Source organism: Phragmites australis, chromosome 13 (genome assembly GCF_958298935.1).
Source record: "Phragmites australis chromosome 13, lpPhrAust1.1, whole genome shotgun sequence".
NCBI classification, from domain to species: Eukaryota; Viridiplantae; Streptophyta; class Magnoliopsida; order Poales; family Poaceae; genus Phragmites; species Phragmites australis.
In genome coordinates this window covers 20,059,232-20,079,269 of record NC_084933.1, presented here as the reverse complement: position 1 = coordinate 20,079,269, position 20,038 = coordinate 20,059,232, and the positions used below count along the sequence as shown (strand labels likewise).

The following is a 20,038-nucleotide window of genomic DNA, read 5'->3' as shown; positions in this document are numbered from 1 at the left end:
AGCCCCCAAGCGCGGGTAGAACAACAGCGCGGGTAGTTGGATCGATCCTGTTTGCCCGCGTCGTGTTTCTGACCACCCTCTTCCCCCGTGGAAGGGTATCCTCCTGCAACGCACGCAAAAACACGCGTTTCGCCACCGAGTCCTGTCTGACCCAACTGCGGCCAGCCAAGTAAATTATTTGAGGAGCGTGTGCCGGAGAACGATTCGTAGCCAAAGTGCTCGGCCGATCGTCTCCAATCTGCCAATTGCATGTGCCGATCATGGAGAGCATGGACTGATGGCGACTGTGTCGTTGAGATTAGTAATATATACTCCCTCCACTTATAAATACATATCATTTTAGATAAAATATGATTTTTAATATATAGATTTGATCACTATTTTTAATCAAAATATTTATAAAATATATTAAATTTGTAATATTATGAAAGTATTTTTTTAAGATAAGTTTACGCATACGATTTTAAGATTTTCCAATTAAATATTTAAAAAGTTATTATTAGTTAAAATTTTAAAGATTTGATTGAATTTTTCTTAAAACGATATGTATTTATCATCTGATGGAGTATTATAAATCGGTAAATCAGCACCACTACCTAACCCCCACACAGATTTGAAGGCTTGAACGTTCAGATGATATTTGAGTAGCACAACTGCGCAAGGTTTGCGTGGAACTGGAAGTGGTTTAATACTTGATATGCCATCAGATGAATCCAAGGATCTGACTGTATACAAATGTAAGTTCAGACTTCAGACCATGAGACCAATACACAATGTTTCCTTGAGTCAACACATAGATGTTTTCGCGTGGAGAAACTTGTGCTAGGCTGTCGCAGAGCTATGCTCCGTCTATAAAGAAAATCCGGAACGCGGTAACGAAATCATTAGGTTCCAGTGCCGAGAATGGCGCGAGATTGGTTCGTGTGTCAATCATAGCATGGGCCGGCGTCCTTGTCCATCTGAAGTGGATGATACATGACATTCTTGGAACTGTCTCCCGAAAGTTTAGCAATTTTTGATGATCCTAGCACTGGAGAAGTAAGTATTTAACCGTAATCGACCTCCACATGGAGCAGTAAATTTCGGGAAGTTTATCTTCAGATTGTTCAGCGCAGTCTCCGAGCTTCGCCACGGTGTTTAGAGCTACAAACTACAGTACGGGCCAATGCAATCCATTCCTTTACCACGCGAAATCGGCCGGTAAAAATCCAAATTTAGACAACAACATAAACTTATTTGCCAAAATAAGCAACATGTTGTATTTATAAATTTAGCATCTGTATTCGGCACATTATTTACTGAAAATAGATTTTCGGTACCCCATACGTCGAAAAAACCATATTCAGCACACCGTGTGGCAAATATGGCACAGTAGCCCGTATTGACCGTACCATGTGCCGAATACGGTTGGTATTTAGCACACGGTAGGACGAATATGGGCTACAGTGCCGTATTCACCACACGATATGACAAATATGACCGTGTGCTAAATTAATGACCGCACGGCAATCAAAGCCATATTCAGCACATGGTGTACCGAATACGGCATTGTAGCCCGTATTCGGCATATGGTGTACCGAGTACGGTTGATATTCTATACATGATGTGCTAAATATGTGCTACAGTGCTATATTTGGCACACAGTGTGTCGAATATAACTGAGCCTGCGGTTTTTCGACGTATGATGTTCCGAAATTCTATTTTCGGTAAATGATGTGCCAAATACAAGTACTAAAATTATAAATACGATAATATATTATCTATTTTAGTAAATATGCTCATGTATGTTGCCTAATTTTGGATTTTTACCATAGCACGAGTTAGTGCAATTTTCTTTTAAAAAGTAAATTTAAAAAATCTATCACTATTCTGACATATGTTATAAAAAAGCTACAACTTCGAGTGCTTATTTAAAAAACTATAATTATTTTAACACATGTTATAAAAAATTACAACTTACTCACCATAGACTTAACTGTCATCCTTTGGTAACAAGTGTGCTCACGATTATTCCTCATATTACGTAATATAGAGGATGACATATGAGTTTATAGTGAGAAAGTTATAGCTTTTTTAACATGTGTTAAAAGAATTGTAGGTTTTTTAAATGGATACTAGAAATTGTAGTTTTTGCAATATATATCAAAATAATGATATGTTTTTAAAATTTACTCTTTTTTAAAATATCAGTACAGCTCGTAGACATACGTATATACTTACACAACGCCTACTAAAAACAAAAGATACAAAACTAATTGATAAAGTTAATATAAATATCTCGCTATCGATCCGTACGTTACCTATAAAAAAAATTAAATCATAATAAGACACGTAAGAAGCAAACACGTGGTTTTATATCTGATGAGCAGAGAGCACAACTGTCTTTATTGACTATCTAAGCCAACCTTGGTTCTCGTGTAAGTTTCTGGATAGGAAAGACCATGACTCCTGATGAATGAAGACATGGTTCTTTCGATCAAAGATTCAGAGGGCACGGTGTACCTTGATTTTTTTTCTTCTAAAAAGTGAGATATGCCTTAAATTAAAATTGCACGGCAAAGGGAGGAACCCAACATCATCCTAGTTGCAGAGGGGAAAGATGATGATTCGCTGGGCACGTGCAGCTGTGGGCCGCCCGCCCTGTTTCGTCTCGGGAAGATCTTGTTGCGGAAAGCATGGCTGTTAGTATGATCTAGTAGGAATCTTCTCAGCGCAAAGAAGATATCTCAAGCACATGAAAAAGATCCGTTCATTGCCAAGGCCCACAGACAAAGTGGATGGATGCTTCGCCATCCATGTTTCTTCCCATTTTCTCTCAGTTCATGTAGACTACGTGTGTACAGCAGCACTGGAACGCCATGCATCATACGGTTCCTTCGTTCATTGCACTTCGCTGGAGTAGACGGAGAAGGAAAGGCAGAGACAGGATAATTCTATTAGATTATCTCTAATATATAATACACGAGTGGTTTCCATATCACCCCTCCCTCTACTACCCTCCTATCTAATAAAATCATTACTCATTTTTACTGTCTATCCAATTTCTCTAGTCTTTTACTAACTACAGATATGAAATAAAGAAATTATTAGCGAAATTAGCGGATAATCTCTTTTAAAATCAAACTATGGTACTATTTTCGATGTATTTGTTCAACGACACTTCTATGACGCATTCACATCTTCATCATTTGAGTTTGTAATTGATGCTATTAAATTTAATATTTATATTTTTACTGTAACATTGACGCACTTAGTTTTAAAAAAGACGGAGAAGGAAAGGTAGATTTTCTGAAGGGCGTATCATTGGGCCGGGTGAGCTGGTTTATGAAGGTGGCCCGATCAAGTTGGGCCGAGTGAGCTGGTTTATGAAAGTGGCCCGATCAAGTTGGGCCGGGTGAGCTGGTTTATGAAAGTGGCCCGATCAAGTTGGGCCGGGTGAGCTGGTTTATGAAAGTGGCGTCTGGCTTTTGGATAGAAAGAAGCGTGCCTTATTTCTTTTGCCAAAATTCGTGTGGACTCTCCTAGCGTCGTCGTGTGCAGAGGCAGAGACCACCACTTCGTCTCAATCTCACTTCCATTTTCCCCCATTCATTCATGGCAGACGCCACGCACCAACGGGAGATAACACCAGGCCAGGCAGGCGATGCTGCGGTGTTGCGCACGTCGCGGCGTCGTGCATCGCCGAGCTCGCGAGAATGGCCACCGCGGTACGGTACTCGCAGCACTTGATTTTATCCGCCGTGACGCGCACGTATGGCGTCGTGTGCTTTTCTTTAGCCGTCCCGGTTCCATGTCCATACGAGTGTCGGCGGCGGCGAGGCACACCGCCGAAAGTGGTCGCCCAGATATTTGCGGCGGGGCGCGCACGTCCCCTGGCCGGCGCCCAGCCGAGAGGAAGACTTCGCCGTTTGCGCCTGTGCGCGGGAAGCATAAGCGCACGTTGGCCGGCGGAGTTGTGCTACGGATCAATTCAAATCGTACTTCTTTTTAACGTAAGCAGCCGTTGAATCTGTTTTCGAATCGTCAACGGCACTTTGTTTTAATCGGGATCAGTTCCCCGTGACCTAAAAAAGAATTCGGTGCTTCCTGTCGGTGCATATATAGTATTAGCGGTTCTTTTAGTCTTCTCCATATGGAATAATGCCTTGATTGAAATGATCTGAAGTTACAGTATTGATCTCTTCTCCCGTTTTGTATTAGTCAAGTAGTTATTTAGCAGCTAATAAAGGACTCGATAGATGTTGGAGGAACGAAGACTCGATAGACCCATTCCCAACACGTATGAAATTGTTCAGATCTTCGGCTGACCAGTGTTGGTGACAACTGACTGCCTACCGACTGCCAACCAAATGCCACGCCATGTACTTTCATCATTTCTTATACTTATCTGAACTTCATCTGCATTTCACAAAGTCTCCATCTTGCGTACACTATGCAGGTGTAGTACGCAGTGTTCCGCAGAAATGGAGCTCACATCAGCCGTTCTTGCCATTGCGATGCTGTGCCTCGCACTGCCCCAAGCCGCATTGTCTAAGACGACGGCACCGGTTGAGACGCCGGCGCCGCGGCATGTCAACCTCACTGACCTGCTCTCCCTCGCCGGCCCGTACGGCACGTTCCTGGACCACCTCACCAGGACCGACGTGATCCGGACCTTCCAGAGCCAGGCCAACGTCACCGACCAGGGCGTCACCATCTTCGCGCCCGAGGACTCGGCGTTCAAGGCCGTCGACGGGGCCGCGCTGGCCAACCTCACCACCGACCAGCTTCGGTCGCTCATGCTGTGCCACGCGATGCCCAGGTTCTACCCGCTCTCGGCCTTCTCGGCGCTGGCCGCGTCGAGCCCCGTTCCCACGTTCGCGGGCGGGCAGTGCGCGGTGAACGTCACCGACGCCGCCGGGACGATCCACGTCGTGTCCAGCTGGGCCAGGGCGAAGCTCGTCAGCAGCGCGTACTCGACGTCGCCGGTCGCCGTGTACTCGCTGGACAGGGTGCTGCTTCCGGAGCAGGTGTTCCCGACCGAGCCGACTGTGGCGCCCGTGCCAGCCCCAGCGCCCGCACCGGCGGCGCACGGGGGCAATGCCAATGCGACAGACGGCGCGCCGGCTGCTGCCGAGCATGGCGCCAAGAGTTTGTCCTGCCGGGTCGGTGCAGGGCGCGTTTTTGTCGGCTACATGGCTCTCATGGTTTTCGGGTTTCTGATGATGTAGACGGCGAATTCTTTGTGTTCGTGCGCACGTACGGTGAATGCTTGTTGCTGTGGGAGGAGTTCGTTTTGTGCGCACGACAGATACCCAAGCTTGCCAAATGACGGGATTAGGTGGTGAAGAACTCCATCAACACTAATCAGATTTCAGGGAGAACCAGCTTTAATCATTGGCAAGACCAACGAGGGCACCGATCAAGAATCCAAGTGCTAGCTCCCTACCCTTTCCCCATCCACAAAGCAAGTTTGGTCTGTTTTTACCCGACACCGCGTCAATATTGTTTAATCTCCCCGAATCTTGCACGCCCCTCAATCCTAGGAAGCAAAGCGCCAAGCTAGCGCAGGGAAAACCTTGATCACCACGTTTTTCTATGTGATCCATGGCCGTGAACTGAAGTAAGCGATCGAGATTAGCAAAATGGTTTGACTCAGAATGAGCGACTGACTCGATACTGTGATATGTAGTGCACCAGAAGCAGAGGTCTGCTCCGCATTGCATTTGCACACAAGAAGAAAGAGATCCAGTTCATTGGCGACCTCATGCATTGGTGGTTTGAACATCTCCTCATCGAGCAAGTCCTTGTCTCGAACAAGACGTTAACTGGCAAGATCAGCACGGACGTTTCAAATCGGCTCTTCCCTAACATTGGATTCCTTGACGGCAAGAACCGGCCGCCTGCAACTACATCTGACACGCCTGTCAACGACCTAAATCCATGGTAGCAGTACTAAGTCTGGAGAACGGTGGTTTATGTTATGTTTGAAACACATGATCTGACGGGAATTTTATAGAGCAACCGCAAATGCATGTACTGCAGAACTTATACGACTTCCTTTTTTGAGCGGTGCTATTACATATTTACAGAGCTTAAATCTGAAGCAGGAAGCAGCAGCCGAGGAATTCGAATCCTCTCCGGTGCTGAGGCTTATGCAAACAACTGTAGCACTCGGTACGCTCTATGCAGTAATACAGTAATATGTACTCTCTACTGTAGCATGGTACTGTATGAATACTGTAGCAGAAGATATGAACGGTTAATATCGAAATCAATGGCTCCGGAGTGGCTCACTTTGCTGTTGCCACGAACCCGATCGGCAGCCGAGGCATGGGCAGAGGCCAGCGAGGGGAGGGGATGCTCCAAAAAATGCGGCACGCATGAGCACGAACAAGCCCCCCGGGCCCGTGGCGGTTTTGCTAGGGCTCCAGATATCCTCGTGGCCCCCGCGGAGATCACGTGCAGTTTGCTGCTGCCGGCCAAGGGGAGCAAGGGATGGTCCAGTGTAGGGCTGCTGCAGGCACGTTCAGTTCAGAGGAGCGCGGGGCAGTGCAGTCAGGCACGGCCAGGCCCCTCTCTTCTGGAAAGAAATTTTATGAGGCCCCGCATAGATACTGGTGAGACGAAGGATCGTCTTATAAAATTTCTTTCCCTCTCTCCTCGCTCTCTCCCTGGGTATGCGAGATTCTGACGTAGGTACGGATGGACTGGATACGTGATGCGATACATGGGTGCTGCAAAATGCTACAGTAGATAAGCCAATACGGAGGATAAATAGTTCTCTAAATTAATTCTCACTTAGAGCCGTCAGCAATGTAGAGGACAGTAGAAATAGATTTATTTACTGTTCAAATCGTAATGTTTCTGTATTAATCATTATTAATGTAGAGGTCCGTATCCGATAGAGGCTGCGTCTCGAGTCTATCCACAGAACAGCCGGCCACTCTTTAGTTTTTTCAACTCGGCAGGATTTGCTGCGTCTCTCGGCAAAGAGTTACCGCTCCTACTCTGCAGCCCGTCGTCTTCGAGATCGAGAGAAGTGGTGATCCAAGGCGCGCGGTGCAGGAGCCGGCGGTACGTGCGATCCGGACGTGTCGTTGGAGAGAGTCGTTGGTTCGGTTTTAAAAACGGGTACGTGCGGTACCCCCTGCATTTGGAGCATGCAATGCAACTTGGGATCTCGCTCGCATTCAATGGGCGCCAGCCACTGATCGAATCGACAGTTGCCATGGATTTTGATTCCCAGAATCCTTTGCTTTCTTGTTCCAGCCGCCATAAACTTAAGTAGGAGGAGTACCGACCAATGTTCACTAATTCGTTTGACATTTGGAAATTGGACCCCAGAGAATTTTTAAAATTTACGAATATTACGAAAACTGCTTAAAATTTGATGAGAATTTGATCGAATTCACTCAGTCAAATTTGTAATCGGAGAAAAATCGACCGAATCAATATTTGGTAACCACTCGATTTGGACCGAAAACCAACCGCTTTACACGAAAACCGCCGCATTATCCGCATTGAATGCATTTCAAACGAATTTGTCGAAAATCGTTTGGTTTTACCGATTTACCGAGCATATTTTCCAAATTACAGTGAAGTTCAACAAAAAATCTAAAAAATAACTCAACCTTGTAAAATCAATAACTAATTCATCTGTACTTCAAATTAAGTAAAACAAATTTTGTTAGTTTCCATGTAACATGGTCTACATGGTTAAAGTATTTATACTCATAAAAAATTGAATATTTTCTGTGAGAAAATGTATTTGCTAAACCTAGTTAAATGCATAGATAATTCTTTGCTAATCCAAAAACCATGAAACTGATTTTTTAGTCTTCTTACATGATACTATGTCTTTTAAAAATACATGAACTCATCAATAGTTATTGTAACATGCATAATTATATAAATGTGTTGCAACTAGATTAATTTATAACTAACCCATCACACCTTCAAAATTAATGAAATCACTTTTATTAGTTTACTTATACTATGCTTTATATAAAAATAATAATTGTAGACATGAAAAGGTTATTTATTGTGTTGTTTCTTAATATGTTCACTTTATGCTTCTAAACTTTGTAAAAATAATAGAGAAATTAATAAAGCTCTAAATGAAGTGAAACTAATTTTAAATATTATCTTAAAATACATCATACATAAAAAATATGTGTTTGCATATTAAGCTTATCCTTAACGTGATAGACTAAATCATCCTGTTCATACAACTCATTTCAGTGTTTTTCTTTTTTTAAACCCCCTCTTCATAAAATATGATGCAAACTACATTATTTTTAAATTTTTTACATAAGATTTTAGAATTGTCTCTAGTATTTTTAGAATTTTTATGATTTTTTTTATTTTTTTTATTTTTTGAATTTTTTGAATTTAAATTCGAAAACTAGTCTATTTCTAAATATGGTGCAGACTATATTGGCTAATATTCGTGATATTTGAGCAGTTTTCAGCAAATTTTCGAACCTGCCAATGACTAGCTACCTTCTTTTGAACAGGGCGCGTTTGGATCCTTGGCAAGAGGTGTTGCGCGTACGGCCGGTACGGGAGGCTCTCGAGTTATGACAGGCATGTCGTACAGCCATCGCTGCCTTTACTCGTCGGGGACAGCTCTATCAATTCATGTCTGCATCGCGTGCAGAGAAGAAAAGGCCCGGCTGCGAACTCCATCTTTTACTTCTGCATCCCTTCGTCTCTCTGAGTCAGATATGAATCTTACTGCTCCATACTAGTATAACTTAATCACTGCATTTATATTCCGGCCTTGAAACTGCAGAGCACCATCACAAACTAAAAAGCTAGTAGAACCTATTTGGATATGTGGACTATATGGATTAAAATAGTTGTAAATATGAATTCTTTTAGAGCAGCCTCCCGATCCAAACACCACCTACATGGTACCATGTACGGGTCCTCAAATACAGAAGAATTTATGAGCTAATAGACTTACATGTTCCGTTGGTTGCCTAGGTTGTATGTGTCAACAAAACTAGTAAATGCGACTAAAACCTTCCATCATACAGCTATCAAGACACAACCATGTCAACCACGGTTAGTGGCAAAAACTAACCAGCAAACTCGATCACCTTTTGCAACCCATAAACTAGCTACAAATCTTGGTTTTGGAGTTCGAATTTGAGGTCATGAACAATAGCAACTCAACAAGGCAAAAGTGAGCGAGACCAAAGGAAAGCGATTCAAGCATAGGTCTACTCTTGAAACGCCTAGATCGTTCCGATGCTTAAAACTTTATTATATCAGTCTCTATATCAATTGTTAGTAAATACAAATCTTATAACCGGTAGAACTATAGTCATACAATAAAGGGTGTGGTGAAATAACTACACCAAACTAATAATACATAAAATATTATACTAAGGCCTATGAGAAACACAATCCACGACATCAGAGTGCACATGAGGGCCAGCATGGTGACTATGACACTCCACAGGTAACTCAGGTGCGAACGTGATTAGAACCTACTCATCAGCCTCACCGTCAGCGTCGATGAAGTCTGAATCTTCCTATGAAGACACGAGCAAGGATGAATACAAACGTACTCAACAAGTTCCAACCCCCACCCTACATCAAAGGGTATAACTACATGAATATGGTATACAAACGTACTCAGCAAGTCCCAACCCCTGCCCCAGCTCTAACAGGTTCTCATGTGTTATCGTTACCCGGTGAACTTTCTCATCCCAACAACTCACACAACACCAAGCACCAAGTTTCACACATTTTGTAAAACTAAATGTGATTACTTATGAATTAACAGTAACGATTACAATTCTAAGCATACTAGTAACAAGACGATCATCTATCGCAAATAAAGGAACCGAGACAAATATCGTAGGGTTACCAAGATTATACTCAGGTTGATGATAATTAGGTCAGCTAATCTACAATATGTCATAACTAGATCAATAGTATAAATTAAAACGATGAATAATACTTAATGCAATTATTCGATGGAAAACGACTGCTACAAATTGTGTGACAAAATCTGGGTTTATTATGATCAACAAGAGAAACGGATTAGAACTTGCCCCGATTGAAGTCCTCGAGGGTCTGCTCGAAATCTTGCGTTCTCGGCTCCTCCTCCTCCTCGAATTCTCTGGTCTCTAAAATGTGACACACAAACACATAATAAAATACAAATAAATTTGAAATAAATAAGAAACTAACATGAAAAGATAATATTTGAATTTAGATGAATATCAGTGGAAGAATCGTTGAAATCAGAGTTGAAACGGAGGAGATATGGGCTTTGAAAGTTGACCGATAATTTAAAATTAGGAAAAAGAAAAGGGGAGAATATTTTCTAAAATATTCCACGAAAAATTGGATTTTTGGGAAAAAAGAAAAGAAAATGCTACTGTGTTGTGAACTCTGTTCATGGGTTTGTGGATCGGAGGGGAAACAAGTCTAGGGTCTACGGTGGACCGGGGGCATGGACGTGCTGACGTGGCGACTGATGTGGCTAAAGGAGTAGTGTTGGCTGCGGTGGCTGCAACGCGGTGGCATAGGGCAGGTGGACACCGGGGCGGCACAAAGACAGTGATGCTGAAGGGATCCGTGATGGGGCTCGTCGAAGAGTTCACCGTCGGCGGTTCCCAACCTTGTTTTGGGCCGAGAAATGGTCCATGAGGACCAGCTCAACACGACGGATCCGGTGAGGGGCATATCGATGGCGGACAGCGTCCGAAACAGGGCCAGCGACTCACCCGAGTTGGGAACAGCTACAGCCTGAAAGTGCATCTAGGCCCCCTAAGTGGGTTTTGGCTTATTGATGACAAAACGATTAAAGAACTAACGTGCTTTGTAAGTATTGAACAGGTATAAGCATTAGTTGTGAAGGCAAGTAACGTTTGTCGCCCGTCGAAACAATTGAAGAATCATCGAAGGATATTAAATAGGGCTTAAATTCTTTTTACTTTTGCAATTGAGTCTAGGATAGATTTTTTCCTAGATGGATGAATTTATTTACTTTAAGAGCATTCAAAGCCTCTCCAATCATCTCTAGAGCCAAATTTGCAAAAATTTGAGAGTGTGGTTTTGGAGAGAGTTCAAGCCACTTGAGCATTGAGTTCTTCATCGAGCAATTTTCTGCGATCATTTCCTTTGAAGCTTTGGGTTTCTAAAAGGAAAGGAGTTGCCCGAAGAGCACCCAAAACTTGTGGTGTGCCTCGGGAAGTTTGTAAGCACCTTCATATTGAGTAAGAATTTCTAGCTTGATCTTTGTGGTCGCTAGAAGAGGATAGGGTTGGAGAAGACCCGGCTCTTTGTGAGCTCCTCAACGGAGACGTAGGCACTTCTTTGTGAGGTGGCCGAACTCCGGGATATATTCTCGTGTTCTATTTTGTGAAACTCACTTGATCGTGCACATTTAATCATTTGTCATTTAAATTGCTATAGTATCAATCTTGCTAGTTTTATTTGTTGTTCTAGCTCAGTAACATCTTCTTGACCTAGTGCATCTCATAGAATCTAGCTGTGATCCTCAGTGCAAATTTATTCTAAGTTTTCCTGTCAGGTCGGAGACTCCGGACTAGACCGGATACTCCGGACCATACCGGAGTATCCGGACTTCACCGGAGTATCCGGCAGTTTAATCCACTGTTTTTAGTTTTAAATTTCAGAAAAGCCTATTCACCCCCCCCCTCTAGGCACTTTCAATTGGTATCAGAGCCTAACCTCCTACAAGGCTTCACCGCTTGGAGGGAATTATCATGTCGACATTCGGAAGTCCGAGGGGTCCGAAAGATGATCCATCAAGAAGTGATGATGGTAATGGTAAAGGAAAGGGAAGTGAAGTTCCTTTCAATTATGATCGTTTGAATTCTTCTAGCAATTACATTTCCGTGCCTTCCGGACGTGCACCATTTTTCGATGGTACACATTATGCCGCTTGGAGGCACAAAATGAAAATGCACTTAATTTCTCTTCATCCAAGTATTTGGAAGATTGTTTGCACAGGTTTTGAGCTGCCGGAGGAAGACCAAGAGCTCACCTCAAGTGAAGAACAAAATATGCATCGCAATGCTCAAGCTACAAGTGTGTTGCTTAGTGCCTTGAGTCCGGAGGAATTCAACAAAGTAGATGGACTTGAGGAAGCTAAGCAAATTTGGGACACACTTCAAGTTGCTCATGAAGGGACTACAAGTGTGAGAGAATCTAAAATAGAATTGCTTGAGGGAAAGCTAGGAAGATTTGTGATGGAGGATCATGAAACTCCTCAAGCAATGTATGATCGGATGATGGTGCTTGTGAACAAGCTAAGAGGACTTAGAAGCGAGGACATTGATGATCACAAAGTGGTCAAGAGACTTCTTAGGGCATTCGCTCCTAGAAATCCCACTTTGGTGACGCTCCTCCGCGAGAGAAGAGATTACAAGAGACTCACACCAAGTGATGTGCTTGGAAGGATTCTTGCTCATGAGCTTATGGAAGAAGAAGCAAATGAAGTGAAGATTCATGCTAGACAAAGCTCAACCTCAAGGCATAAAGAAATTGCACTCAAGGCAAGCAAGAGCAAGCAAGTTCAAGAATCAAGCACAAGTGATGATGAAAGCTCCGAAGATGAAGAAATGGCATTCTTTGTGAAGAGGTTCAAGAAATTCATGAGAAAAGGAGGCTATTCAAAGTACAAGAGAGACATGCCCAAGAAAAGAACATCAAGAAGGGCATGCTATGAATGTGGCGAAATTGGTCACTTTATAGCCGATTGTCCAAACAAGAAGAAGGGAAAGGACAAAGAAGACAATAAAGTCAAGTCATACAAGAAAGACAAGAACAAGATGTACAAGAAGAAATATTCGGGTCAAGCACATATTGGAGAAGAGTGGGATTCCAACTCCGACTCGGACTCCGATAATGAAGGAGTCGCCACCATTGCTATTCATGAGCTTACACCAAGAAAATCACTCTTAATGAGTGATGATGATGATGATGACGATGATGGAGACTCCCCAAAATGCTTCATGGCCAAGAACCGCAAGGTAAAATCTCAATCCAAGCTCCTAGATAGTGATAGTGAGTATGATAGTGATTGTGACAATTTGTTCAAAGGTTTGAATAAAAATGTCATGGCTAAAATAAAGGAGCTAATGGATACAATAGATAGTCATGAAGAGACCCTTGAGAGGCAAGAAGACTTGCTCATCCTTGAAAAGGAGAGAAACCTTGAACTCGAGGAGCTCTTTGCTAAAGAGAAAGAAAAAGTTGAGAAATTGTCTAAAGATTGTGATTTAGCCAATTCTTCAATTGCCGATCTTAAGAGTAACAATTTCGTGCTTCTAGAGAAATTATCTTGTTTAGATGAAAATTATAGAACTCTTGAAACACAAATTGATATTCTTAAGAAAGGCTCTTCTAACTCTAGTGAAGCAATTTTACTATCTAATGCATCTACTAGCAATGGATGTTCTCGTTGTTCTAACCTTGAAATAAATGCTTGTACAACTAATATTGAATCCTTGCAAGCATTACAAAAGGAAAATGAGAGGCTAAATGCTTTGGTCAAATATGGGTGCATCAAAACTTATAAGTCAAAGGATGCACTTTACAAGACTATCCAAGCCAAAGACAATAAGCAAAAGAGAGGTCTTGGTTTTGACCAATATACAAGCAAGCCAAATGATCGTGTGGTATTGAATGGAGTGGAATGCCTCAAGTTTGTCAAATGAGGCAAACAAGTTGATCAACCTACTCAAACAAGGCAATCGAAGGCTTATGCCCCCCAATGTTCTTTTTATGCTTCATACATGCTAAAGAGAGACCACCATGGTAAAGTGGTTGCTCTCTATGTTGGTCCCCGCACAAGAGATAGAATTGTAAAAAGGAATGTGTGGGTGCCAAAAGTGCTTGTGACTAACGCTAAAGGACCCAAACAAATTTGGGTACCTAAAATAAAGGCATAACTTTGTTTTGTAGGCATACTCCTCCGGCGGATCAAGTTGGGTCATTGATAGCGGTTGTACCAATCATATGACCGGAGAAAAGAGTATGTTCTTCTCCTTTGAAGAAAATGGAGGACCTCATGAAAACATCATTTTTGGTGATAATGGAAAAGGAGAGGTAATGGGACTAGGTAAAATTGCTATCTCAAATGATACTTCCATTTCAAATGTCTTGCTAGTAAAATCACTCAATTACAACTTATTATCCGTATCTCAATTATGTGAAATTGGTTACAATTGTCTTTTTACAAATGAGGGTGTGGTCGTCTCTAGAAGGGAGGACGCCTCTATAGTCTTCACGGGCAAGTTGAAGGGTAAACTCTATCTTGTTGATTTTTCAACGGATGGAGTGATGCCCAAAACTTGCTTGATGGCTAAGTCTAGCATGGGTTGGCTTTGGCATCGCCGACTTGCTCATGTTGGCATGAGGAATTTGTCCAAACTTCAAAGGGGTGAACACATTCTAGGACTAACAAATGTGACCTTTGAGAAAAATAGAGTTTGTAGTGCATGCCAAGCGGGAAAGCAAGTTGGAGCATCTCATCCCTTGAAAAATGTGATGACCACTTCAAGACCATTGGAACTTCTTCACATGGACTTATTTGGGCCAATCACTTATATAAGCATCGGAGGTAACAAATATGGCTTAGTTATTGTTGATGATTTTTCACGTTTCACTTGGGTATTCTTCTTGCATGATAAAAGCGAAACTCAAGCCATTCTCAAGAAGTTTGTGAGAAGAGCACAAAATGAATTCGAAGTAAAGATCAAGAGAGTTAGAAGCGACAATGGAAGCGAATTCAAGAACATACAAGTTGAAGAGTTTCTTGATGAAGAAGGAATCAAGCATGAGTTCTCGGCTCCATACTCCCCTCAACAAAATGGAGTGGTCGAAAGGAAGAATATGACTCTAATTGAATCCGCAAGAACAATGCTTGATGAATACAAAGTATCGGATCAATTTTGGGCGGAAGCAATCAACACCGCATGCCATGCCATCAACCGGTTATATTTACACAAGTTGTTGAACAAAACCTCATACGAGCTTCTAACCGGTAACAAGCCAAATGTTTCCTATTTTAAAGTCTTTGGTAGCAAATGCTTTATTCTAAACAAGAAATCTAGAAGTTCTAAATTTGCTCCAAAAGTAGATGAAGGGTTTATGCTTGGTTATGGTTCAAATGCTTACGCCTACCGCATTTTCAACAAAACCACCGGATGTGTTGAAATTGCGAGAGACGTAACATTCGATGAATCTAATGGCTCCCAAGTGGAGCAAGTCGATACAAATGTCTTAGGTGATGAAGAAATACCAAGCGAAGCAATCAAGAAGATGGCAATTGGCGAAATCAAGCCCCTAGAACAAGAAAAGACTCAAGAAGCTCAAATAGATAGGGATCAACCATCTTCTTCAATGCAAGTTGAACCATCAATGTCAACCCAAGATCAAGACGACAAGAGATCACAAGATCAACATCAAGACCATGAAGATCCGAACAATTTCTTGAATAATGAAGTGGAAGACATCCAACATCAATCTCAAATGCCACATCCACATGTTCATCAAAGTATCCAAAGAGATCACCCCGTGGACAACATCCTTGGTGACATACAAAAGGGGGTAACTACTCGTTCAAGAATTGCAAACTTTTGTGAATTTTACTCTTTTGTTTCCTCTTTGGAACCTTTGAAGGTAGAAGAAGCGCTTGAAGATTTGGATTGGATAATGGCTATGCAAGAAGAATTGAACAACTTTAAAAGAAATGAAGTTTGGTCTTTGGTGGAAAGGCCAAAACAAAATGTGATTGGGACAAAATGGGTCTTCCGCAACAAACAAGATGAAAATGGGATAGTAACAAGGAACAAAGCTCGTTTGGTTGCTCAAGGATTCACTCAAATCGAAGGTTTGGATTTTGGTGAGACATACGCTCCCGTAGCTAGGCTAGAGTCAATTCGTATTTTATTAACCTATGCTACTCACCATGATTTCAAGTTATATCAAATGGACGTGAAGAGCGCATTTCTAAATGGACCAATCCCCGAATTGGTATATGTGGAGCAACCGCCCGGCTTTGAAGATCCCAAACATCCCGAGTATGTCTTTAAACTCCATAAGGCGCTTTATGGGCTAAAACAAGCCCCTAGAGCATGGTATGAATGCCTTAGGGATTTTCTTGTCAAAAAGGGCTTTGAAATAGGCAAAGCCGACTCCACTCTCTTTACTAAGAATATTGATAATGATTTATTTGTTTGTCAAATATATGTCGATGACATTATATTTGGTTCTACTAATCAACAATTTTGTGAAGACTTTAGTAGGATCATGACAAGAAGGTTTGAGATGTCCATGATGGGAGAATTGAAGTTCTTTCTCGGTTTTCAAATCAAGCAACTCAAAGAAGGAACATTCATTTGCCAAACCAAGTACATCAAAGATATGCTCAAGAAATTTGACATGGAGAATGCCAAACCAATCAAAACGCCCATGTAAGCTAATGGACATCTTGACCTCAATGCAGAAGGTAAAAGTGTGGATCAAAAGGTATATCGTTCCATGATTGGATCTTTGCTTTATTTATGTGCATCTAGGCCCGATATTATGCTTAGTGTGTGCATGTGTGCAAGATTTCAAGCCGCTCCCAAAGAGTGCCATTTGATGGCCGTTAAGAGGATTCTTCGATATTTAGTTCATACTCCATACCTTGGGCTTTGGTATCCAAAAGGGTCATCCTTTGACCTTATCGGCTATTCGGACTCCGATTATGCCGGTTGTAAGGTGGATAGGAAGAGTACTTCGGGTACTTGCCAATTCTTGGGTAGGTCCTTAGTGTCATGGTCATCCAAGAAACAAAACTCCGTAGCTCTATCCACTGCTGAAGCTGAATATGTTGCCGCGGGAGCATGTTGTGCTCAACTCCTATGGATGAAGCAAACTCTAAGAGACTATGGCCACAAAACTCCCAAAATCCCACTTTTATGTGATAATGAGAGTGCCATCAAAATAGCCAACAATCCCGTACAACACTCAAGAACCAAGCACATAGATATTAGACATCATTTCTTGAGAGATCATGCAACAAAAGGGGATATTGACATTCGCCATGTGAGAACCGAAAAACAATTAGCCGATATCCTCACTAAACCACTTGATGAGCAAAGGTTTTGTGAGTTGAGAAGTGAATTAAATGTCCTAGATTCTCGGAACGTGGCTTGAACTGTTGCATACACTTGCTTGTTGTAGATTTATAGCTTTTCTAGTTAAGAGTTTGCAAAAACTGCATTTTGAGTGTTTTTCTCAAAACTATTTGGATTTTTTGATCTTCCGATCATAATTTGTAACTTGTGATCATAGTTATGTAATGATGCTTGATTGGCTGATCACATTTGACAAATTAATCCTCTTGTCCAACTTTTTCCTTCCAGTAAATCCCTTTAAATGTTATTCAGCTCTAAAATCTGCTGTGACAGTTCCAGGTCCCGGAATGTCCGGTGTTCACCGGAGTATCCGGACCTGACACTGTTCACAGACTCAGCGTTATTTCGTTCTGTTTCCAGTTACCGGACAGTCCGGTGTTCACCGGAGTCTCCGGTACTTGTGTCAGGACCGGAGTCTCCGGTCTACACCGGAGTCTCCGGTGTCTCCAGAATTCTATATATTTCCCCAGCCCGAACAGTTACCTCTTCTCATCTATTCTCTTGTCCTCTCTCCAAACGACCTTCTCTCCGGCGATTTTGAGAGGAACTCAAGGATCTTCAAGTCCTGCTACGATTCTCTCTTGGATTCAAGGTCGGAATCTCCGGAAATCTATATTTCTCAAAAATCCCCGGAGGATTTGAGCTCAAAGGTACCGTTTTCATCAATCTTCCCGATCTCTCAATGCTCTTGTCTAGAGTTGTTTTCCTTTGGTAGAATAGTTTCTAGTTCCCTATAGAACCCATTCCCAAACTTGTTTCATCTCTAGTTGGCCATATCTTCAAAACCCTAGCCTGTTAGGACTTCTGTCGGGGCAGACCGGAGTCTCCGGTGTACACCGGATACTCCGGTGTCCGCCCGAAAGTTCAGCTTTTCCTGTCCAATCTTTTATTCCTCAAATTGTTTATTCATTCCATTGCTTCTAGGTGCTCTTGCAATGGCCGGAGACCGTTTTGAGAAGGGTCGCACTTTTGAGAGGAAGAAGAAACAAAGAAGTGATCCCCGCGCTCAAGAATCAAGTGCTCCTGCCCAATCAGAAGATAGTGGAAGCGGCCATGCTAGTGGTGAAAGAGTTCGCAAAATAGCCGCAAGTGGTGGTATTCACATCGAGGAAGGCATAGCTGCTGGAAGTGGTGACAGGGACCATGTGACCATCTGCCGAACCAAATCTCAAGCTATGCGAGGCCGAGAGTCTGCAAGGGGAAAGGGGCTAGCCAAAGTAACTGCAGGAAGAGGTCGAGGAACGATGCCTTCTACTGAAGAAAGAGGCAAAGGTGTTGCACAAGATAGCCCATCTGAATCCGAGGATAATGAAGAAGAACAAGCTGATGAAGTCATTGGTCCCTTAAAGCTTCACAGACCTCGGAGAACAGCTTCTGTTGTTGATGCTCCAAAAAGGACAGTAAACTACATGAAGAATGTATCAAGGGTTGTTAGTGAAAGGTTAAACAACCCATATGATTTTGAGAAGAATGTTGCCAATTATCGTTTCTGGAATGACTTTCAGGCAGACTTTTATGAAACGGTAATTTTGGCCAAGAAGAAGCCTATTACTCCCATGCAATGGATTGATTGGGATTATATGGCCAGGAAGCACAACCCAGTGTTCACTGAAGTGATTGCAGCCTGTGAGAGCAAAAGGGTGAAAGATATCATGGCTTTCAGATATGATTGGTGCGAGGAGGTTATTGCACAATTCTATGCCACAGTGTGGTTTGAGGGATGTGAAAATCCCATTATGCACTGGATGACAGAGGGAGTCAAATACAGGATCAGTTTCAGAGGCTTCGCTCACTGCTTCCATCTAGATGTCAGAGATACTTCCAGGGATCAGATTCACAATGAGAATCAACTGACACTAGAAGAAATTGGGTTCATGTATCTAAATCATGGACGAGTTGAGTTTGGGAAACTCACAGGGATGAGGCCTTTCTATCGATGTTTGAACTCCCTATTCCGGCTCACCTTGGCACCCAAGAGTGGGGATGCAACTTCAGTTCAAAGTATCTCCAGAAATCTCCTTGCAGCCATGTCAAATGATCATGCTCCGTTCAGCGTGGCTCACTTTCTATGGGAGGAAATTGTTTTTACATCCAAGTCGCCTATAAAAAGTTGTGGATATGCCCCTTATCTCATGTTTATCATTGAAAGGATATCCAAAAAGACTTTTGTCAAGGAGATCAAGCATGAACCATACAGAATGAGGCCTTTGAACATTCAAGCTCCATCTCCTTCTCCATCTCCTCCTCATGCTCCTCCTAGCTCAAGACCGTTTGCCTCTAGACGTGCTCCTCCTCGAGGGTCTTCCTTCATCAAGAGTGCTCTCAAAGCAATTTTCAAGATTTGCACTCACAATGCCACTGAAATCAAGAATCAAGCTTCTCGCTTAAAGAAAATGGAGAATCGTCAGAAACAAATGTACACATCCATGAATCTCCAACCCCCTTGCTCTCCTATTGAGTCAGATGAAGCGGAGAGTGCACCTTTTGAGGTTGAGAACCCTTGGGCATGGTATGATGAAGCTCAAGCAGCAGCCGAAAGTTCTCAACAACAAGCTCAAGACGATTCTTCTGACGGCAACAAAGGAAGTGAAGACGAGGAAGACGATGATGAGGAAGATGGTAGCAGCGAGTAGGCTCTTTCTCTCTCTTTTTGGTGCTTGATGCCAAAGGGGGAGAGATAGTTATCCTTTATCTTAGTTTCTTTAGTTTTGGTCTCCTTTAAATCTCTTTCGCTGTTGGACAATTGGATTCTGGTTTGTGATGAACCTTGTGCTATTTAATTTCATAAGACCTTTATGTTAGTATGATGATTGTTGCTCTTTCATTAGTTTTGTGTGCTCTATGTCTTTTCATAACCTTTTGCTTCCCACGGATTCTAGGAT

The 20,038-nt window shown here is 42.5% G+C and overlaps 1 protein-coding gene across 1 annotated transcript; it reads left to right on the top strand.

Moving 5' to 3' along the window:
• The first annotated feature begins 4,393 nt into the window (after nt 1-4,393).
• LOC133889226 (fasciclin-like arabinogalactan protein 7) lies at nt 4,394-5,599 on the top strand. The gene has a single exon (XM_062329718.1). It carries the CDS (start codon nt 4,464-4,466, stop codon nt 5,208-5,210), a length of 747 nt encoding a protein of 248 aa, XP_062185702.1. The 5' UTR covers nt 4,394-4,463; the 3' UTR covers nt 5,211-5,599.
• Nucleotides 5,600-20,038: the final 14,439 nt, after the last annotated feature.

What these genes read in the sequence shown, in the direction of transcription:
- LOC133889226 (XM_062329718.1), top strand. Translation starts at nt 4,464, where the DNA reads ATGGAGCTCACATCAGCCGTTCTTGCCATTGCGATGCTGTGCCTCGCA.